Source organism: Medicago truncatula, chromosome 3 (assembly GCF_003473485.1).
Source record: "Medicago truncatula cultivar Jemalong A17 chromosome 3, MtrunA17r5.0-ANR, whole genome shotgun sequence".
Taxonomy (NCBI): domain Eukaryota; kingdom Viridiplantae; phylum Streptophyta; class Magnoliopsida; order Fabales; family Fabaceae; genus Medicago; species Medicago truncatula.
In genome coordinates, this window is record NC_053044.1 from 29,034,294 (window position 1) to 29,058,686 (window position 24,393).

Below are 24,393 nucleotides of genomic sequence, written 5' to 3' on the forward strand. Positions count from 1 at the left end.
TTTGATACTTGAACCCTGGCTAGATTTTACAAATTTCCTTCTACTTTTTTTTTTTTTTTGAATAAGCTAAATTAGCCCATCCAAATTGACACCGAAGAGAACCAAAATCTAAGTGTAGAGCAACACCACAAGCATAATAAAAACAATAAAAATAAGCAATGAAAGAAATGAACAAACACACCAAAGATTGTTGACCTAGTTCGGTCCAATATGACCTAATCTGGGGGAGAGAGCAGCTCTCCAATCTACTAAGATGAAAGTGTTACGAAAGAGTTACAAGAAATTAGCTTATAAGCTTACAAAAGAACAAGACCTAATTTCTACCCATTTTGTGTCACCCACACTCTCAATGAATCCTAAGAGAAAACATAAAAGGAAGCTTTTTGATCCTTCCAATGGTGAAATCTCACTACCCAAGGTGTTTACATTGTTTCCCAACCCTCAAGAGAGCCTCACTACAAAGACACTCAACCCTCAAGTTACCTCCTTTGTATTCCCAAGTTTCTCTCTCAAAGCCACACACAAAAAATGAAGAAAGAAGCCTTAAATAGTGTTCAGGAATATAGCATCGTGCCACGTTACGTGCCCACCGTACCACGTTGGAGCAGGTGAATGTACAGTACTATACCTTATTCGTTAGAATCTTGCCACGTTCCTCCTACATCGTGCCACATTCCTCTTCCATCGTGCCACGTTCCTCCTGGATCGTGTCACGATTTTTCCAGTGACAAACCAAAACCTGAATCATCCAATCGTGCCACGTTGCCCTGCAAACGTGCCACGATTTTTCACCGCTTCAACATTCAATTCTTGAGTCAATTTTCAACGGATATATATGCATTTAATGTTTAAGATGGTTCAATACAGTTTAAGTTTCCATTTTAATCTTGTTAAAGCACCATTGCAGCTATTGTTGGTAATCTATCTATATTGTAATGACAGCCATCCGGATGATTTTTGAAGCAACCGCCATTTTCCAAAGTCGATTAGATGAAGCCACAAAAATGTTGTCAAAATCCATAGAAAAATAGAAGTCCACCTGCACAGAATAACATTCTTCGACAGTAAACCCCGTAGCTTTGCATTGTAGTCAGCTTACCGTATCTGCCACTGCAGACGGCTGGCTGAACTGCTCTAAAATACTCTCATGGTTTCCAAGGTGTTTCTGAACAACATTAGAAAATCAATTTGAATCTACATTACCAATCCTTATTATTGAGCACAGATTGCGCCACCATCGAAGTTCTAATCTACCAAAATTAAATCCTACTGAACAAAGAAGCTTGTCTATAACCTTTGGCCTCTGTGATTCTTAGTTAGTAATCCAAGCTTCTAAATGTGCAATAATAATTTTATTTTCATATTTTTGGTGAATGCAATATTTATATGGTCTTTCATGAAACTACTACTATTCATGATTAATTTTTATGAGATTTTTGACTAGATTTATTACTCCAAGAAAGGATAACTTTCTAATTTTAATCAAGTAATTAAACTCAAGAGGTTAATGAGCTTTATCAAAGGACAAATTGTTCAGAAGAGTCTGCGCACAATTTCTGGATGGAACAATTCTTGGTCAGACTTTTTACTTACCTCCTGGTCGAACTTCGTATTACCAGGAGCCCTTCTCCTGTAAACCGGAGGATTAACACCAAAAATATCTTTCTAATTTTAGATTTAAATAATATTGTGTGCTTAAGTTTTGGTTTATTTCCTTGTGTCTAGTGAAATGAAGTTTCTGGACATCCATTGAACAACTAAAAAGTCTTGTAAGAAACTCTTGAAACTGAATCAGATTATTTATTGTTCTATTATTGAGAGTATTAGCCTTGTGTATGCGATAGCATACACAATACAGGGTACAAGAAGCAAAAGCCAACAACAACTAAATATATTCTCTTCACTTTTTACAATTACAATATAAAGAGTCTTGGAACTAGAACACATTCAAGACCTCATTTTACTTGAAAAACCAACAAATAAAAAACAAATTAAAGAAAGAAAAACTCAAACCTCTCCAAAAATTGCCATATTTTTGAAATCCCTTCACACTAACTCATTTGCACTAAAAACATACTAATTGATTTCTCTTCAAATTTAGATGAGGCTTTTCTGATTCCAAATGGTAGAAAATGGTTCATCCTTTGTGGAACTCCTTAGCTTAAATATTATATAAACAATCATTCCAACTAAAAATCCAAATGATGCATTTGATCCAACCATTGAAACAGCAGTGGAAATAAGAGCCACAAAGAAATCTTCTTTGCTATTCATGTCTCTAGCACACATAGCAAGTTCAATTCCAGCAAACAAAAGCAACACTCCTAAGATCCCGACCGGAAACATCTTTAAAATGTTTGCCAAGGAAGTTCCCAACAACAATCCTAATACCAATTTTCCTGCACCAAGAAGTGCCACACACCCTCCACTTCTTCCACCAAATTTATATTGTCCTGCGAGTCCACCGGCACCATGACAAGTTGGCACACAACCAAACCAACAACCGATCAAATTCATTAGTCCAACTGTCACTGAAATTGAAGTAACTGAAAATTCCTTTTCTGGAAAAAGATCTGTTGATAACTTACAAACAGCTATGACAGAGTTCAAAATTGACAATGGAAGTTGAGGAATTGCACCTTTGACAAAACCTTTCTTCCATGCATGTTTAGTGAATTTCACCAATTCTATTGAAGTTGGTCCAAATTTAATTTCATTGACAACTTCATGTTTTCTTATAAAAACCAAAACAATCCCCAACACAAAGACTACAAATGCAGAAGGAAGTGAAAAAATAATCTTTCTCAATCTATTGATATTTCTATTGTTTCTTCCACCTTCATCACTATTTTTTCCATCTAAATTATCACCACTTTCTGGAGCAACGCCACATCCACGATTTTGTTCACCAGCTCCATTAACAATCAATATAAAACAAGTACAAACAATAGCTAGAACCAACCCATCTAACCCTAACCAAGGCCTTTCACCCAAAGCTTTAGACTTGGGAAGATCTTGCACTTTCTTCACATATTTAACAGCAGTTAAAGCAAATGACAAACCTTGTGCTAGTTGAATGCCCCTTACAACAGGTAGAGGAATAAACTTGTAACCCAGCTTCATCAATCCTGTGATGCCAAGAATGAACAACACGCCGCCGGTCAAGATTCCAGCAGCCATGATTTCCGGTAAGCCAAATTCTTTGTCTGATAAGGCCGAGGCGGCGATTGACTTCATGGGCTGGACAGGCATAGGTACCCCATAGATGATACCAGTTATTATGTTGTAGACACCTGTAAGATGGACTACATCAGAAGAAGAGATTGCACGCATGGCCGATCCAAAGGTAAAACTACAAAAGCCCTAGGTTTAGGGCTTTTTTCATTAGATTTTATAAACAAAAAAGCTCATATGCTTATAATATGCCCCATTAATAAAACTTGTTTTAAGCCACCCTCACTATTAAAAGTTATTGGGTTAAATATGTAAATGGTCTTTCTAAATGTATAAACATTTGATTTTAGTCCACCTAAAATATATTTTAGGTTTTAGATTCCTCCAAAAAATTTCATCCATAAAATTAGTCCATACTTTTTAGTTTTCTTATGTCTAACCTTCGTATTTTTTAATGAAATTTTCCATAATTGGATAGAAAATTATGACAATATTTTTCAAAAAAAAATTAGAACTTTTTAACAAAACATGAATTTAGTATGAATTTTTTAGCACAAAAAACATAAAAATACACATTTAATTCATGTTTTGTTAAAAAATTATAATTTTTTGGGAGAGATTGTCATAATACTCTACCCATTTATATAAAATTTCATTAAAAAATATGAAGATTAGACATGAGTTGACTAAAAAGTAGGGATTAATTTCACGGATGAAAATTTTGCAGGGACCAAAAGTCTAGAATATTTTAAAGAGACTAAAATTAAATGTTGGTATATTTAGGGAGTCATTTACTTATTTAACCCAAAATTATTTGACCGACCCTGATTGCAGGTGTGAAAATTTATGTATGTATTGTTGACATGGATTTATTTATTCTTAAGTGAGTAGTTTATTATTGAAGTTGTATCAAAGTAGTTATTCAGTAAATTACATTCCAATTAAATCTTAGCCTCTTGTTGTTCTTTCTTCTCTCTTTTCTCTTAGAGTCGGGTTAAGAACGACAACATGAAAATTAGACACATGACTCACATAAGAGGTGGGGTGGGTATTGAAGTCTCACACATTGCCAAGATATCTCTCTCTTTCTAAGATTGAGATTCAATCCCATTTAACAAAAGTATGCTACCAGAAGATTAATATTGTGCATGATCTTCATTTCTCATTCATTAATAAAAGGAAAAAAAAAATAGAACATACCGTTGAAAATCAATGTGGTACCAAGGTTGAGGTCCTTAGCTAGAGTTAGAGCCAACACTATGGGTATGTAGGTGCCAAGGTCACCCATGGCACCATTTAATTCAGCCCATTTTGAATGGAAAACCAAGTTGGCTTTCAGTTTTTGCACTGCATCTTTGGTTGTAAAACGTGTTATGACTGAAGGGTTAGTTGGAGCTGTTGGAGTTATTTCAGGTGCTTCGGGATCTAAGGTTTGAACTAAAGGAGGGTTTTGGTTTTCCATATGGAATGTGATGTGTTAATTGGCTAATAGAGAGATTGAACCAATGGAAGAAAATAAAATGATTTGGAAAATGTGAATTGTTTGTTGGTTTTATTTATAGGGGTTGTATTGTTGCCATCAACTTGATGTCATTTTTAAATTAAAATAAAAAGTAGCAAACTATTCCACTAGTTTGCTGTCAAAAATAAAAACTATTCCACTGGTAAATAACTTTTTTAAATTGCCTCTTCGTGAAGCCAAAATTAAATTAAATTAAATTACATATTCAAACTAATTAGTCGGTTTAAAATATTGTAGTGAAAATAAGAAGAGTTAGAGTTTAAAATATTGAGTTCAACTTCTATATTGACAATTAGTGGGTTTTACTTCCCTCAAAAAAAAAAAAAAAATAGTCAGTTTTACTAGTTTGTTAGTTGTTAAGCAAAAATAGCCACAACTTGTGATGTATATAAATAACTACTTTGAATGTGAAATATATAACCAATATTGTTGGTGAAATTTCAAGTGAGAATCACACAAGTGATCCATTTTATTCAACAACCTCTCTCCCCATCTCTCTTTCTCTCTCCAAAACTTTCTCAAACAACTTTCTATTTTCTTTTTTTATTGAATTGGACAAGGATGACATACTATGTCTTGTGTTTAATATAAACATGAGGATAAAAGGGTAATTATACACATGATCGTTATCATAAAAAAAAATTCGTCAAATCACATGACATTCTCGTCATTTGGGTAGCAGTGATGTGTTGCTAAATATCGTTCACCGTTTATTATATCACATATGTGATTTAATATTATTGTCAACGTACATGAACCTATATGGGTTTCTTCAAAAAAAAAAGAACCTATATGGGTCATTGTAAGGTACGTCTGTTCAAGAGAAATATGGTGCATCGTAAGGTACGATGCATATAAGTGTTTAGCTTAGTGACCACATAAGTGGTTCTATAAATAGAACCTTTGTGGTGAAGTTTCGTGTGCTTAACCTAATTCTAAAAGTTAGAAACCTAGTCGCTGCTCTCTAAACCCTATTCTCTCTGAATCTCCGTTGAAATTGCCTAGCACCATCACCGGATAAGTTATGTTCGTGTGGACTGGGTAGAGGCGTCGCTACATTGCTTTGCTCGTAATCAGAAACAATTCTGCTACAAAGGTTATGCGCTTCAAGAGGTAAACACATGAATCTTTAAATGTTTAAGTATTTGTTTTCAATGGGATTTGTTCCACTAAGAGGATTAAAATTTTGAAAAAACCCCTCTTTAAATCCCTTCATGTTGATGCATCGGGATGGTATGTAGGTAACCAAACTGGTGCAGCACCAGCTCTGGCAAACATCAAACTCTACGAGATCCGTATCTGAGTCATCCATAATAAAGAGGAGAAAACTTCATAACATGTGGGTGTTGATCCTCCATACATCCACCCCAATAATCTCTAGCACTCAACCCATTAAAGTGCTGAAAAATTCAAGCATGTAAAGTCAACAACATATATGCAAGTATTAGTAATAAAAAAAACATGATCAGACGTCTAAATAATTATGCATGCATTTCATTATTATTTATACCTATAATAAGGTCAAGTATGCAGCCAATTGTGAAGTCTTGTAATGCTCCCCATGAGTAATCAGAAACCAGTTCTAGGTCCTATAGTACTTCAAGTAATTCACATCCACATAGTTAGCTCTCTTGTTAGTGAAACTCGTCGTACCCACCAAATACAGTATATAGATGCAGAGAACATGATCTTGGTGTAGACAGGCCACATCATAAATTGTCATTATCATCTCCCTCATTGGAAGATGGAAACTAAAGGTCTTCTCATGCCATCTCTTAACAAAAGCAGACAACATGCCATGGTCAATGATGGAATAACTGGAATACTATAGAAACTAAATTCTAGTGGTCCGAAGGATATCTTTGAACCATCGTTGTTGTAGGGTAGCAACATTTGGTTCTTGTATTTTAACTAGCTTTTTGATGTTGTCTATGCACTTTAGGTAGATATGCCACTGCAAATATTAAAAAACAAAAAATTAATATCATACCCAGTTCAATTCAGTCATGTGGAGTTAAAGTTGTCGAATGTTAATAAACAAAACACAAAACATATCCTATGAATAACCTATCCATACTAAACATAGCATATTTCAACATAGCCTATGTAACATCTCAAACGACTTTAAGCATTGTTGACTGACCCTACAAACCAACACACGTCTTTTCAGCGTGTTTTGACCTTACTCGCACTCTTTTCGAGAAACTTCCTAGAAGGTCACCCGTCCTAAGACTACTCCAAGTCAAACACGCTTAACTGTGGATTTCTTATGGAATGGGCTATCGAAAAGAAGATGCATCTTGTTGATATAGGTAGTACCAAACCATTCTTATCAGCCTTCCGTTAACCATGCAGTCTCATACCTACATGGCCACATGATCCCTCTCATTCCAATGAGACTCGGCTCCTCTAGAAGCTGTTAGGAGCCACTCATTCTCATGCCTTGTGCCTTGGGTGTTTGACAACCATTCCCCGCCCTCGTCAGCCTTGGGTGTTACATGCCCACTAGCTTCCGCTTGGTTCATCCCCGAACCACATCATACTGGGAGAGGTCTGCTCTGATACCACTTGTAACATCCCAGACGAATTTAATCATTTCCAACTGACCCTACACATGTCTTTTCAGCATGATTTTTCCTCATTCACACGCTTTCCAGAAAACATCTCATAAGGTCACCCATCCTAAGACTAGTCCAAGTCAAGCACGCTTAACTACGGAGTTCTTATGAAATGGGATACCGAAAAGAAGATACATCTTGTTTTTATAGGTAGTACCAAACAATTCTTACAAGTCTTACTTCAACCATGCAGTCCCATACCTACACGACATTAGGAACCCTCTTATTCCGATATGATTCGGTTCATCTAGAAGCTGTTGGAAGCCGCTCATTGTTATGCCTTGTGCACCAGCGACCACTCCCCGTCCTAGTCAGCCTTGGGTGTTACAGCCTATCCATACAAAACATAGCCTACCCAATTCAATTCAATAAAAACAAAACTCAAAAAAGTTAAAGTTATAGAATCTTACTTTTCCCTCAAACATATGATAGGCCGCATGAAGATGGTATTGGGTGAGCATCGACACGACACATGGGCCACTAAGCCAGTCCTTTAACGGTTGTGGGTCGACATCCACCTCCTACGGCTGCTCATCTTTATCATCCACATTATCCATGTACACATCCTCCTCCTTCATATGTTGATGAGGCTCAGGCTCATGTTGTGGCTCAGGCTCAACACAACGGCCCCTTTCCCTCCCCTGCCCCAACGCACACTCCCTTCTGTTGCTTCCCTCTCTGTTCGTTCTCACCTTACATATGCAATCTAGGAATGTCTTTTGTTCATAAGGAGATCTAAGTAGTCCATCTTTGAAACATGCAACATCACACATACATACAGTTAACAAAAATCGACAATGTAAACAAAAATAGGATATATTGAACGGTTCGAATTATATTTGCCGAACTACGAGCAATTTTTTTCGGCAAGTATAGTCCTAACATGTTCAGACACAATGAATAAGAAACTAACCAAACAAAGATAAATCGAAGGAATAAGATCTTACCTTGGGTTTGTTGTTTGAAAATGTTTTTGAGCAAAGAAATCAGCAAGAATCACACAATGTGAGGTTTTCGGATTTTGGGATGTGAGAGAGAAGTTTGGATAGGGCAAAATGGAAATTGTTGAAGTGACGGGAGTTTCTGATTTTGACTTAAATATAGGATATGTTCGGCAAATAAAATCCAAACTACAGTTCAAATTCTATTTTCCGAGCAAAGGGTAAATTTAAAAGAAAAAAATAGAGTTCGTGAGACACGCATAAGGTGAGAATTTAATAGTTTAACTCTTAATTATAGACTGATAACTTGGGTGGCATCCTATTCTAGATTGGTCCGAAGGCCTAAAATCCTCATTACACAAGGCCCAAATACATCAAAATTCAACTAAACAATCCATCAAATAAACGCCTAAATGATTTTATTTGGATTCCATTGTTCTATAACGCATCAACGACTAAGAACGGTTGTTAAGATACAACATTGGTGAAGCTTCAATCGTAACAAACTCCCATTGACTTCACAACGGCTACTTGCCAATGCTTATAAAAGGCATGATTTAACACCACGAGATACACAATTTTTATCATTTCAATGCATCATTCGTTTTGCTCTCATACTAAATTGAGTGTAAGAGTGCTTGCATGTACCCGATAAGTACTCAAAAGTGATATATTTCATGTGTTAATTTAAACATTTGAATGACTTGTTTTGCAAGTTATCTATGGAAAAGCTCCAATTTTATGCAAATATGTCATTTATGCTTTATGTGTCTTACTCTACCCTTTTTGTGCATGAAAATACAAGCAAGGACCAAGAAATCAACCAAATTTGCAAGACAATCTCTCTTAAGCGAGAAAACTGCCGAGAGCCACTGCCAATCTCCCTTCCAGCTCGCTTAAGCGAGATTCAGCAAATTCAGGATAAGGTGCTACGTGGCAGTCATCCAGTGGCCATCGTGAGACATATTCAATCTCACTTAAGCTTGATCTGAATCTCGCTTAACCAAGAGTGACAGATTCAGCCATATAAATAGCTTTTCTCTCTTTTTTTTGGGCGGCATTCATTCACTGTAGAAGATATTTTCTGATTTTTTAGAGAGAGAGAGAGAGAGAGAGAGCATTTCTAGAGAGAGAAACATGAAGCAAGAGTGTTAGAAGTTGATTCTTCCCAAGATTTGTAGAGAAATCATGAATCTTGTCATGAATCTTCATCTTTTCTTCCATTTTTGCAAGGCTACTATGAAAGTATGTGGCTATAATCTATCCTTTGGGGTTAGAGGTACTAGATCAAGTTAATATGTACTCTTTTTTATCCTTAAATATATGATTCTAACAGTATTTTACTTGATGTTGATTTTATTCTTGTGTTTAATGTTATATTTATGATTTGAAATGATGTTGAAAGATGCTTTTGAATCTAAAGTTAGAATAATCATCTATCAATACGTCAAAGTTCTAGACATGGAATTTAGGTTTTGATTATCACTTTGAATATTGGAACTCAAAGCTTTTGTATCGTCTAATAGTTCGGGAAATCGGCAATACAACGATGCAATCAACTATTGGATCGTTTAATAGTTTGGAAAATCGGCATTTAAACGATTCAATAGAAATCACAACATCATTTGAACACGAATTATGTTGTTGAACGATATGTGATAATATTGAGTAAAGCTAGAATCCGTTTAAGTAATCATAAGAGTGCACTATTTAATGTTTGGTCAACGACTCTAACCCCACGCATGAATTGCCCTACCTCGTCTCAATTTTATTGCTATATTCAAATTTAGATTAGTTTTTAATCAATCAATCATCATTTTATTTCAACAAAATGAATGAATCATTTGAACTATAAGTTTAGAACGATATCAATTGTTGAACGGCTTGAATATTGCACCAATCCTGTGAAGACGATAACAAAAATACTTATTTTTGATACAACATCGGTACCCCAACTTCAACTTTGATGGATGGATTTTCAACACCGGACCTCATTTGTTAAACTATTTTTAATGAAGTGATGTACATAAAATTGGTAGTTCGTCTTTCAACGTGTCAGCTATCCATTTTTTATTCATCTCACCTTTTTTTTTTTTTTTTTTTTTTCTTCTTTGGTGAAATTCATCTCACCTAATTAACACCATAAAATATTCCTTCTATCAATATTGTGCTTTCAACACCGAATATTTCCTTCGCTATGTTTGATGATTCAGGGGCCTTGACACGTCCTGTAAAATATTCCTTTTGGTGCCTTTTAAGGTGGGTAAATGGGTAATTAATTTTTCTATGATGGAAAATTTTGGTTTTGCAATCGGTGGTAAATGTCTGTCTTTTCAACAAATATTTGCTTTTTTTATTCTTTCTCGTGAAACAATATTTACTTTTTGTTATGCTCCAAATAAAGAATTCCCTAGTGACATGTTAACCAAACGACCAAAAAGATTTAATATTTTATTGAACAAATAAAATGGAAATGTATAAATATGTTTTCTGTTTTCGTCAACGCATAAATATTATCAACTGGTGGTAAGAAAGCACAATTTTAACCTATTAATATTATCAGTAGTAATATTTTAACAATCATTTTGGTACAACCTTTTAAACAATTTTGTTGTTCTCTTTTTTTATTGGTCAAAAACAATAGAGAGAGAGAGAAAAAGAAAGAGAGAGAATAAAAACATAATGTGAGTATAAGAGAGAAAGTTGTATAAAAGTTATACCAAAATAATTATACAAATATCATTTCTCTAAATATTATCATACTTTCTTTTTAAATATCTTCTTTATTATGTTGAAGGACTTTAAGTCTTTTTAATATTAATTCTTTTGTTTGTTTAGAACAAAAATGGTTGACAACAGAAAATGATGCGGTGACGAAGCTATTGGATGCATTGCTTAAGCCTAAACCAACTCATGATGGATCCTCAATTAACGATCCTTTTGATCCTGAAGGAGCTCTATGATGAAATGGATTAAGGGCATGCCGAAGATTTTTGCAACCATGGAGTGCACCGAAGCTGTGAAAACACACACTTTTTATATTAGGGTATTCTGGTGTGTCGAACACGTGTCGGTGTCTGACTTTGACACTGACACGACCATGGGTGGAGCCCTTCATGAGTTGGGGTGGACTACGGCCGTGGTCCACCGAAAAAATAAAAAATTAACAACCGTAGGTCTATTTAGCGAGATTTTAAACAATTTTGTTACAATTGTAGTGTTTGACTTATCTAAATTCCCACTAATTGGCGTAGTGGCCCATCTAGAAAATTAAGAAAATTTATAATTATAGGTCTATTTTACGAGTTTTTAAACAATTTTTCAATGGTTTGGGTTTTCGGCGGTTCTAAAAGTGACATATGTGATTTTTGTCATGCTTATATTTGGTTGGGTAGCGGAGGTTTACATACCTTTTAATTTTTTGGTGTTTCAAATCTCATTTACATTGTTTTTTTGATAAGGCCAAAAGAAAGGTTAGGCATCTAGGAGAGTCTGAAGCATCCCAGCTAGGTTGGCACCCAACAAACACCCCCATCCACTACCGCCTTTCCAATACCTAATATTATTAAAAAAAAAAAAAAAAAGGGGAAAAATCTGTACAAAAAACGGGGGACTAGGCCAAGACCCTCAAAATAAGAAAGAAAATAGACAGAAAAAATAAATAGAAAAGAAACAGACAAAGCTAAGAAAATCTGAAATTGGTAAGCCCGTGTCTGTCCCTCACAAAGTCTGCCAACAATGAAGGAGGTAAAATGTTGAACCAAAAAGTGCCATTAATCTCATATCCCATAGCTGCAAGGCTGCCTACACAACAATTCCCTTCGCAAAAAATATGAGAGCAAATAACCGTCAAACCTTGATGAGTGCAGTTATGCCATCGGTTTCTAAGACGTTACCGATACCCGGGATGTTCCAAAAAATTATATTCAATTAAAAGATGGATGAGGACCCTGAGAACGGGTTATGTATGGTGCCTTCTGTAAATTCTTTTTTTTTTCTTTGACTTGGAAACAACGTCTATAAAAGGTTTATCCGTAGCTGCTGCCTTTGATAACCAAGCTTGCATAAAATTTATGTCCTTTTGTAAAACTGGATCTATCTGAGCATCGGCTGGAGCTACAATACTACTTATATCTGGAATTTTATTTTTTTACAGGAGATAAAATATGTGAATGGTGATCCTCTAAGTCAGTTGGAATTCTGTTATCGGAAACATTCTCTAGTTGCATGCTTAAATTATTATTCTCAATAACCGGGCTAAGAGAAGTAGTAATTACCAAAGGTGTCGGTATGGCTGCAGGAATAGCATATGTGCTTTCATCGTTGTTAATATTATGTGTTTCAACCGGTATTGCTTCTGAATGATCGGCAATGCTCTCCCTTTGGTTCTGGTTTGGTAAATCAAGCTGAGGAGCAGATTGCACTGGATCAGCATCTGGTGTCTTTTGTACGTAAGCAGCTAAATTATGGTGTGGTTCAGCTTCAATTTCCTCTTCAACTCGTACCTGTTCGGGAATAGTAGTGGCACCAAAAGCTCGTGAGGAGCCAGCAGCTTAGATGTTTTGTGTTTCAGTTTCAAATTCCTCTTCAACTCGTGCGGGTTCTGGAATAGTACTGGCAGCAAAGGCTAGTGAGGAGCCAATGCCAGTTGGATTTTCCTTTAAAGGAACCCACGTAGTCTTTGGATTTTCCTGCCTGGGGTATAGCCGTCTGCAGACAGTGACGTCGTGACCAATATTCTGACAATGAGAACAAAAATCAGTCAACCATTCATAGGCCACCGCAACCGTGAAGGCAAACCCTTCCCTTTCGACAACAATCTCATGAAAATAACTTACGGGAGAAATCCATATCAACAAGAATTCTTGCATAATGTCCAAACAAATGCTTTGTCGTTGCATTGTCTATCACAAGAGGTGTCCCCAACGCTCCTGCAATCTCTCGAAGAGTCCGTTCCATCCGGTACTCCTGAGGTAGTTCTATTAAGCGAATCCACACTTGAGCATGTGAATTACGTTGAGTGTGCATATTGAAGTCTTTGGACCACTCAAACATCCGAAGGACACCCGATTTCAAGTTTACGGTGCCTGCTGCCCACACAGTAGGCATATCCATTTCTAAAGCAAAGAAAAATTCGTAAAACCCTCTTCCTAAAGACATCATGCACCAGGCACCTGCCGTCTTCCATAGCTTCTGCAATCGCGATTCAATTTCCCTTATAGAAAATGGCTTGTCCCCCTTGTTCAACACAAGTCTGCCCCTCAAATTTGACTTACAGAAATCCGTTCCTCAGTCCTAAATTTCCTGGGTGATCTTAATACAGAGTGTTTCTCCACGTATTTTTGGCTGCGGCAGATTATCATTGGAAGCCGCCCTAGTTGACCCTGTCAGATCCTGAGCAAACGAAACCACTTGCTGAGTGGAAGGCGGTGGTGGCGCGACAGCCCTTAAAACCTTGGGAGCGGCTGCAAGAGCGGACATCTCAGCTTGCCAGTCAAACATGGCAGCTGAGATCGTGAAAAAAGATGGTCGAAATTGAAAGCTGATCCAAAAGAAAGCTAATTGAATTGACGGTGGAGGAAGCTTTCACGTAACAAAGAAATTCAGACCAGACACGTGATCCCAATACAATTTGTTTGCAAGTACAAGGAAAAAATTGGTGTTGTTGCTAACTTACATAAGCCAATTGGATTGGTGTTGAATTGTTTTAAAAAATTGAAATGGTTTCCTTAGAGCAATCAACAACAAGCACAATCAGTAGACAAGCAATTGGATAATTGAATTAGGCAAGCTGTAACGGTGAACAATGGAGGGGCAGCGCCCATGCTAGGCAAACCATAGCAGAGCGTGAAACATCATTTTTTCACAATATCTTAAAAAATATAATAAAATAAGTTATCTCATTTACATTGTCTTGTCAACTAAAAATTCATCCAATTAACAGTTGTATTATAAAAAATAAAAAAATATTCGTAATTTATAACATTAGTAAACTATGTCATTTATTTTATTAAAGTACACTAGCTTTTTTGTCAAACTTTTAATCGCCCAACCAAACTATTTTTGGTTCCGCCACTACGACACTTATGATTATGCCAAATAACATCATTTTCTTAAATTATTATCTGTTTTTGGTGTCTGTATCGTTTCTGGTGTCGTGCTATTAGTGTATTAATAATAACTGCATATAACTAATATTGTTAAATTTGTTTTTAATTTTCCTATTAGTTAGAGAGTTAACTTGCATAGCAAGCAAGTAACCATTTTGCCTATAAAAGGCTTTGTAATTGTGAACCTCATAACTAATGAATAATATTCACATTACACAATAATTCTATCCCTCATTCTCTCTTCTCATAACAACTTTTCTGTTTCAATCATCTTGCTTAAAAATAGCTTATCTTCATAAGCACTTTTTGATGCGCTTGAACAAAGTTACTGTTCTAACACGTGTTTCATAGCACTGAAACGGTGTAATTTGTTTCTGCAGATATAAACATTTAAAATCTGCAACGGAAACGGTGTAAACATTGAACGATGTTTTGCAAATAAAATAAAAAAAATTATTAATAGAAACATTGCATTAATGTTGATATTTTGAAAATAGTAACGAGTTTTTAAAATTTTATCACATCGACTATAACATATTGGTCCATAAAAAATTGCTTCTGCATAAACGACGAGCGCTAGAAATAGCAGAATTACAAAAGGGCAATAGATAAATTTGTTTGTAACCTAGTAGTAGAGTTTTTGAATAATGTTGGATTGACCGTAGAAGAAGATGATTTTGAACAATTTAATGAAAATTTGAAAGATGATAATCCCATTGATGTTTTTTTTTCTTTTAGGGAGATCATGTCGATGTTAATGATAATGTTTTTTATGCGTCAAATATTGATGTAGATATCGATGACCATTTCATTTCTCCTTTAGATATATATGTTCCTAAAAATTGAGGTATTCTTTTACTCAATTTTATATGTTCCTAGAAATTGGGGTATTCTTTTTTTACTTAGAAGTCTCATTTATTCCAAAAAGAAAATTATATTTTTGATAAAAAGTAAATTTATTTTAAATAAAATCAATAATTATACTAAATCAAGATAAACTATTTTAGCTTTTTTTTTTTTTTTTTACGTAGAGGTTTCTTCCACCAGACCTTGGAGCAGGGACCTCGCTCGTGAAGTATATCATCGTACCTACGGTCCATCCAATTGAGAGAGAATAAAAAGAATCCTTTTCGGAGCGATTCGTCATTCCCGAACGCAGCATACAACTATCCATTGTACGAGTGCCTGTCCTAGCTAGGAGTCGAAACTTGGTTTGGCACATTGTCAAAGTCTAGCCCTTTTTGCTAGACCTAACCTCCATTGGTAAAATAGATGGCACTGTCACACTAGTCTTTAGTAACAATCACTTTAACACTCAATTTTTAACACTCACTTTATTATAGGATGGAATTATGTGAATCTAACCGATTTATGTAAGTTCTATTTCCTAAATTGCAAGATTATCTTGAATTTTACAAGCTTAAAATTATTTTTTTGAAGTACTCGAGATTACAATATTTTTGCTTGGATCCTAAGAAATATGTGTGTTTTGAATTGTTTGCATTTGCTTCTTAAGATTGTGGATGTTAATGTAAATAACCATAGGCGTGTATACAAGACTGTAACAGGTTTTCTCTTTCACTGTGGAAGTTGTAATAACTTGTTTTTGCTATTTGGTTAATAAGGTTGTGCAACAGTTTTCGGTTTTTTATTTTATGTTACGAAGGTTTATGCTTATTTTAGAATTATGGTTGTGCATAAACAAAAATATTAAACTTTTAAAAATTAAACCAATACTTGTTGCTATGTTTTTTTTTTGAGACATTGTTGCAAATAATAACAAATTTAGCAGAATTTGTCTCCTTTTAATTGCCTATCAGATTCTTCTGTTTATTGTTTAATTAAACTGAAATTTTTTAAGGGAATTTTCTATGCTTTAAATATGTAGAATTCTCTCTTGTTTAGCATCATATTAAAAAACGTTTTCTCTTTTGATTTTGCAGATTCTGTATAAGGGGAAAGCTAAACAAACTGTAATAAAATAAAAAGTCATGTTCAACGGTGCGAATAGAAAACCTTGTCAAACTGGTTTGATTAAGGAAAATGAATATGGAAGACAATAAGAACTTCATCATAAGATTTCGGCTTTGCTTGAGTTTTCAGCCAAAGATGACGTATTGGCATTCACAGATGCTGTTGAAAAAGGCGAACATGAAGTCGATGAGGTAGGATTATGGTATGGAAGAAGGGTTGGATCGAAGGATATGGGATATGAAGAGAGGACGGCTCTTATGGTTGCTGCCTTATTTGGAAGCAAGGGTGTGTTGTCTTATATTCTCGGAACCAGTCGTGTTGATGTCAACCGAGTGTGCGGCTCAGATAGGGCTACCGCTCTTCGTTGTGCTGTTTCTGGATGTTCTGCTGCTTCTGCTGAAGTTATCAACCTTTCGCTTGATGCATCTGCAGATGTTAGTTCCATTGATGTGAATGATAACAGTGCAGCGACTTGATTGTCTCGGTGTCTAGTAGTATATTCGGTTCAAGGAAGAGGATACTACGATCCATACTAGAAGGCGTAGATGATGTTGATTTCCTTAAAGAAGTAGGTTTTCAATTGGTGGAGCAGCAGCAAAATGTAGCTACACCTCGAACTGAGAAGAAAGATTATCCAATTAATCCATCCCTACCTGACATAAACAATGAGATATATAGTACAGATGAATTTAGGATGTTTACATTCAAAGTGAAGCCTTGTTCAAGGGTTATTCTCATGATTGGACTGAGTGCCCCTTTGTTCATCCAGGGGAAACGCAAGGCGCCGTGATTCGAGGAAATATCATTACACATGTGTCCCTTGCCCCGAGTTTCGGAAGGGATCATGTAGAAAAGGGGATGCTTGTGAATATGCACATGGTATTTTTGAATGCTGGCTTCATCCAGCTCAATATATAACAAGGCTTTGCAAGGATGAAACCAGATGCACCAGAAGGGTTTGCTTTTTTGCTCACAAACCAGAGGAGCTTCGACCGTTATATGCTTCTACCGGTTGTCCTTTGCCTTCACCTACATCATATTCAAATTCACCTTGTGCTTCTTCAATGGATTCTTTCACATTGAGTTCTCCGTCTTCTTCGATACAATCTGCACCAACGCCACCTTTGATTCCATCGGCATCATCGCCTGCTACTGGAACCATGTGGCAGACTCAGATTCAGCTTCATGCTGCAGTCCCAACCCTTCAGATGCCGAGAAACAGATTGAAAACTGTACTGAATGCTGGAAATAACATAGAATTTCTCGAACTTGAGAATCGCCTCAGTCTTTCATCCCCTTCAAATAGGCTTGCAAGAGTGAATCCTACTAACCTTGAAAACTTTTTCGGGTCATCGATACAATCTCCGACCACAATGCAGATGCATCAGAACGCAAACTAGCCACTCTGGTGCTATCATTCTGATCTTACCAATTGAAATGTTATTGGCTCACTCCAATTCAGAGTAGATGCCTTCTCAAAGCAAAGCCAGAGCTTTATCGAGCGCACTAGCATGGCGAGCTTTAGTTCTGATCTTCCTTCTGCTACCTCAGTTGCCATGGAGCCTTCTATTTTCTCTGGTTGGGGCTCGCCTGATGGAAAATTAGACTGGTCCATCCGCGGCTTTCGAAACAGAAGTAGCACTTCAACAATGGCTTATGCATTAAACGTCGACGATCCAGATGTATTTTTAAGGCATGAATCTTGGGTAAATTCTCTTGTGAAGGATGCTCCAACAATGGAATTTGATCAATATTGTTTTGAAGATCAACTGAAATGCCATAATCCGGACGCGGTTCTTTCTTTGTTGGAGCAATTGTACATGGAACATGAGCAGATGGTGGTGTGAATCTAATGTTAATTATAACATTGAATCCTCCGTGCTCTAGAGTCTTTATTTATTTTATGATTTTTTTTCTTTATGTTATAGATACTGATTATTTATAAGCGACATTTTGCAGAAAAATGTCTATTATACAAAAGTTATGCAAGTATTTTGCATCAGTATCAACTTGTTACTACTACTAGGGTATAGTATATGGTTCCATTATCTTGCTTTGTTGTTCAAATTGAGTTGTACTTTCCAGCAACCAAGAGAACTGTGATTTGTGTCGTGAGACTGATGAATGCAAATGCTGATAATTATACAGATTCCAATTTCATTTTTGTAGCTCATCTTTGTAGCTTTCATTTTTCCTATTTCATTCTAGTTTGAGTCATGCATATATCATATATGTCTAATCTAGTAAAAATTTACATATGTTTGGCACTGGTGTCTTCCTACATATTATAGATTGATGCCTTTTAGATTCTTGCATTGTCTTTTTAATGTTTTACCATAATCTGATACGGCTGTTTTTTAGTTTAGATTGTTAATTTTGTTGCTGTTGTTGACTAGATTTTTTTTATCTTTGTCCTCTAATCTAATTATATATTCTGCTATATGTACCATTGATGATTCGGCATGCTACTTTTGATCTAAGAAGTTTTTATTCATTGGTTTTTTCGGTCAAAATATAGTTAAGTCTATCGAGCGCAAGGAAAATTATTTTTAGAGCTTAACTTAATGGATTTAGCTTTTATCAGTCTTTCTCCCTGAAAATATCAATATTGAGTTATAAAATAACTTAACTTATTTTCATATTATGAATTTTCATATTATAGTATGAATTTTCATATTATAAAATAAAATAAAATAACTGCCTCTGGATCAAAAAGACATTTGGACAAAGTGACATAACTGCACAATAGCTCCTATCATAAGGTAAGCTGCACCTCATGTAGAGTAACTTTGCTTGTAAAACAAGAAACTACCTCAACTAACTCTGAAATCTGGAACTGATATAACTGTTTTCCTAACTGTTTTGAGCTTATGAACTTGGCTTGGATTCACTTAAATCTGACTTAGAAGAGGAGCTGGTAATCAGTGACTAGTTCAGCAGCTTGGTGAGTTTTTCTTTTTTACCTCAAAATCGTAAAACAGCAAAACACACTGAAAAAGTCTTCCACTTCTTCCTTTGCCTTGCTTTCCAAGTTTCTAAACCTTCACCAGATTTTGGCGCAGTTTCCTTATTCATGTAAGTTCTTCTATTATAATTCTAGATTTATGTATTTTTCTTATTCTTCATGCTGAGTCAATGAATTTCACCTAAAGATGCTATCTTTTCTAAAATTATATGAGATTGCAATGTGTTTTCTTGGATGCTAAGAAAATTCCTGAAAAAAGGTGTGTTCTGAATTATTTGTATTTGTCTTATTAAGAGTGTTTCTAAAACCTTCACCAAGTTTTGGTGCTGTTTCCTTGTTCATGTAAGCTCTTGTTTTTTGATTCCACCTTTATCTATTTTTCCTATTATCCTTGATGGCTCATTGAGTTATGTATAAAGAATTGATCTTTTCTAAAAGCATTTGAGATTACAATGTGTTTTTTTGGTTGCTAAGAAAGTTTCTGAAAAATGGTGTGTTTTGAAAGTTTCTTGAGAGTCTTGATGAATGTGTATGAAAGAGTCTTGGAAGACAGAAAAAAGGTTGGATGATACACAAAACTTTTTATATGCTTTGATACATCAATGTTGGATGATACACAAAATAACCATTGCTATGTTCTTAATCTAACAATATTAAATGCAGTAGGTCGATAAAATTAACAAGCTGAACGTGTAGTTGTCATGAGTGTAGAATCCCAGAATTGTTTGTATTGTTTTGCTATTTGGTTATTTTGTTAACAAGGTTGTGCAATAATTTACCATTGTTTGTTCTTATTTTTAGAATTACAGTTGTGCATAAACTATGATATTAAACATTTAAAATTACACCAATACATGTTAATTTCCTAGTTATTGATGATTTTGTAGCAAATTTAGCAAAAACAAGATTGCCTTAAGGGAGCAGGTTTTGAAATGGAGGAGCAGCAACAAGATGATGAATTTATGATGTATAGATTCAAAGTGGAGCGTTGTTATGAAACTTCTTCTCATTATTTTAGTGAATGTTCCTTTGTTCATCCTGGGGAAAACTTAAAGCGCCGTGATCCGAAGCAATATAATTACAGTTATCTCCTTTGTCATGCATTTCAGAAATCTGGATCATGCTGGAAAGGGGATGCATGTGAATATGCACATGGTGCTTTTGAGTCCGGGCTGCATCCTAGTCGATACAGAACAATGTATTGCAGAAATGGAACTGAATGCAGAAGAGAAGTTTGCTTCTTTGCTCACAATCATGAGGAACTTCGCCCGTTGAATGCTACTACCAGTTCTGCTTTGCCTCCACCTACATTTTATTCAAATTCACCAAGTGCTTCTGCAATGGTTCCTTTCACATTGAGCTCTCCGTATGCTTTGATACAATCTTCATCAATGCCACCTTGGACACCGTCTGCAATATCATATCCTGCAGGAAGAACCATGTGGCCGACTCCGACTCAAATTCGTACTACAGTCCCTACACCTCAGATGCCGAGCAACAGCTTGAATGCTAGAGATAATACTCATCTGGACATGAAATTTTTCGAATATCACAATATGCCAAATCTAATGATGGAAGGGTCAAGTAGGCTTGCTGGAGTGAATCCTACTAACCTTGAAGGCTATTTTGGGTCATCGATACAATCTCCGACAGCAATGCAGGGGTATCAGAATGTGAACCAACAACTTCAGAGATATCCTTCTCAACTTACCAATTCTAATGTGGTTAGATCACAACAGTTCAGGTTTTATCCAATTTTGAATTCAAGATATGATGCCCTTTCGAAGCAGAGCCAGAACTTTATCGAGAGCAGCAGCATGGCGAGCTTTAATTCCATGCTTCCAGATGCTACCTCAGTTACATTGGAGCCTTCAACTTCCTTCTCTGGTTTGCGCTCTCGTGATAGAAAATTAGAATTGGGCGACACTAGCAACACTTCAACAATGGCTGCTGCATCAAATGTTGATGAGCCGGATGTAGGTTGGGTTGATGAACTTGTGGATTGAGGATGATCCAACATTGGAATCTGATTAACATGGTGTTGAAGTTGAAGATCAACTGCAATGCCATAATCCGGACGATGTTCCATCTTAGCCGGAGCAGTTGTGCATGTTATTCACCTTTGATTTTTTTAACTTCATAGATATTCATTATATTTGAGTGACACTGCAGAAAATATGGATAGAATAGAATACTAGTATATTGTTCTTCCCTTAATTCTTTGTTTTGTTATTTGTTATGTTCAATTGATATGTTCTTTTATAGCAACCAGGAGAATGGTGATAAATTAGTTATCCAAAGATTCATGCATATGCATATGCTTATCACCCTTCATTTGGTGCAAATCACCCTTCATTTGTTCCTCTTGCTATATTACCCTTTTATTATACACATTTTACTAGATAATAAAAGATACAACTTTTATTCTAGAATTTAAATTAAATTGAGAAGTTGGATAGCTTCGTGCTGTTGATTGGAATTCGATTTTATTTTTTTATCTCTGTCTTGTAAACTTATTGCACACTCTTTTAGTCAAAATAGCCATTGATGATTTTATAACAAATTTAGCAGAATCCTTCCATTCCATTTCCCTATCTGATTCCTTTCAGTTTATTGTTGAATAAACTGAAATCTTTTAAGAGAATTTTCTATGCTTATATATGTAAAATTCTCTCTGGTTTGGTATCATATTAAAACACGTTTTCTCTTTTGATTTTGCAAATTCTGTATAATAATAGAGAGGAAGACAAAAAAAACTGATAAAATCAAAGTCATGTGTAACAGTGCGAATGGAAAACCTTGTCAAATTAGTTTGATTAGGGAAAATGAATATGGAACACAAGAACTTCATCATAAGATTTCAGCTTTGCTTGAGTTTTCAGCCAAAGATGTTGATGAAGTAGGATTGTGGTATGGAAGGAAGATTGGATCAAAGGAAATGAGTTATGAAGAAAGGACCCCTCTTATGATTGCTGCCTTGTTTGGAAGCAAGGGTGTGTTGTCTTATATTCTTGGAACCGGTCGTGTCAATGTTAGCCGACCTTGTGGTTCAGACAGGGGTACAGCTCTTCATTTTTCTGTTACTGGTTGTTCTGCTGCTTCTGCCGAGATTATTAAGCTTTTGGTTGATGCTTCTGCAGATGGTAGTGTTGTTGATGAGAATGACAACTGGTGTAACGACTTGATTGTCTCGGTGTCTAATAGTATCTCCGGTTCCAAATGGTGGAGATGATTTTTATGTTGATAAAAATGACAATATCCTTAAGGAAGCAGGTTTCCAAATGTGGAGCAGCAACAAGATGTATGTACACCTCGAACTGAGAAGAAAGATTATCCAATTGATCCATCCATACCTGGCATAAAAAATGAGATATATAGCACAGATGAATTTAGGATGTTTGCATTCAAAGGGAAGCCTTGTTTAAGGGCTTATCCTCATGATTGGACCAAGTGCCACTTTGTCCACCCCGGGGAAAACGCAAGGCGCCGTGATCTGAGGAAATATCATTACACCTGTGTCCCTTTGTCCTGAGTTTCGGAAAGGGTCATGCAGCAAAGGGGATGCTTGTGAATATGCACATGGTATTTGCGAGTGCTGGCTTCATCCTGGTCAATATAGAACAAGGCATTGCAAGGATGAAACCTGCTGCACCAGAAGCGTTTGCATTTTTGCTCACAAACCCGAGGAGCTTCGACCACTGTATGATTTTACGGGTTCTGCTTTTCCTTCACCTACATCATATTCCAATTCACCTAGTTCTTCTTTGATAGATTCTTTCACATTGAGCTCTCCGTCTTCTTTGATACAATCTGCATCAAGGCCACCTCTGACTCCATCGGCAACAACATTGCTTGTGGCTGGAACCATGTGGAAGACTCGTATTCAGCTTCATGTTGCAGTCCCTACCCTCCAGATGCCAATAAGTAGATTTAATACTGCACTGAATGCTAGAAATGACGTTGAATTTCTCGAACTTAAAAATCACCTTAGTCTTCAATCTCCTTCAAATAGGCTTGCAGGAGTGAATCCTACTAACCTTGAAAACTTTTTCGGGTCAGTGTTACATTCTCCGACCTCAATGCAGGTGCATCAGAACGCAAACCAGCAACTTTGGGGATATCCTTCTAATCTTTCCAATTCCAATGTGAGTGGATCGCCACAATTCAGGGTTGATGCCTTTTCGAAGCGGAGCCATAGCTTTATTGAGTGCAATAGCAGGGTGAGCTTTAATTCTTTGATTCCTACCTCAGTTGCCATGGAGCCTTCTACTTTCTCTGGTTGGGGTTCCCTTGATGGAAAATTAGACTGGTCCATCTGCGGCTATGAACTCAATAAAATGAGGAAATCTTATTCTTTTGGCTTTCGAAACAGAAGTAGCACTTCAACTGCTGCATCTAATATCGATGTGATCCAGATGTAATTTTGAGCCATGAAACTTGGGTTAATTCACTTGTGAATGATGTTCCAGCTATGGAATTTGATTAATTATTGAAGTTGAAGATCAACTGCAATGCCATAATCCGGACGCAGTTGTCTTTACCGGAGAAATTGTACATGGAGCATGAGCAGATGGTGGTGTGAATCTAATGTTAACTTTGACATTGGATCCTCTGTGCATCTCTAGGCTAGTTTATTTATTAAATGTTTTTATTTTCTTTTATAGATCTTAATTAAATATAGGTGACATTTTGCAGAAAATATGGTAAAATGTCGATAATAAAAGTTAGGACAGAATGCAAGTCTTTTACGTCAGTAACAACTTGTTACTGCTGCAAGGATATAGTATAATGTTATCTTTGCTTTGTTATTAGTTATGTTCAATCGAGTTGTAACTTTCCAGAAACCAATAGAAATTTGATTAGTGTATCGAGACTGATAGTTATACAAATTCCAATATTCAATTTGGATAGCTCGTGCTTGTGGCTTTCATTTTTTCCTATTTCATTTTAATGTGAGTCATGCATACATATTCATTCAATGTTTGCAAGGGTAGGACACATGTGTCTTCCTTCATATTTTGGCTTGAAGCCTTTGAGATTCTTGCACGATCTTGCTAAATGTTTTGGCATAATTTTTTATAATTAGATT

General features: G+C 35.9%; 2 protein-coding genes and 2 pseudogenes across 2 annotated transcripts; 3 read left to right on the forward strand and 1 right to left on the reverse strand.

The window, feature by feature from the left end:
- Positions 1–1,871: 1,871 nt before the first annotated feature.
- Positions 1,872–4,681, reverse strand: LOC25490898 (molybdate transporter 1). Its single transcript, XM_013604805.3, has 2 exons — positions 4,375–4,681; positions 1,872–3,293 (listed from the first exon to the last, which is right to left on the reverse strand). The coding sequence occupies exons 1-2, from the start codon at positions 4,634–4,636 to the stop codon at positions 2,098–2,100; spliced, it is 1,458 nt and encodes a 485-aa protein (XP_013460259.1). The 5' UTR covers positions 4,637–4,681; the 3' UTR covers positions 1,872–2,097.
- An 11,675-nt stretch (positions 4,682–16,356) lies between these two features.
- LOC25490900 (zinc finger CCCH domain-containing protein 66-like) lies at positions 16,357–17,739 on the forward strand (annotated as a pseudogene).
- A 2,497-nt stretch (positions 17,740–20,236) lies between these two features.
- LOC25490901 (zinc finger CCCH domain-containing protein 47) lies at positions 20,237–21,310 on the forward strand. Its single transcript, XM_013604808.1, has one exon. It carries the CDS (start codon positions 20,237–20,239, stop codon positions 21,308–21,310), a length of 1,074 nt encoding a protein of 357 aa, XP_013460262.1.
- A 767-nt stretch (positions 21,311–22,077) lies between these two features.
- LOC25490902 (zinc finger CCCH domain-containing protein 66-like) lies at positions 22,078–23,725 on the forward strand (annotated as a pseudogene).
- The last annotated feature ends 668 nt before the right edge of the window (positions 23,726–24,393 follow it).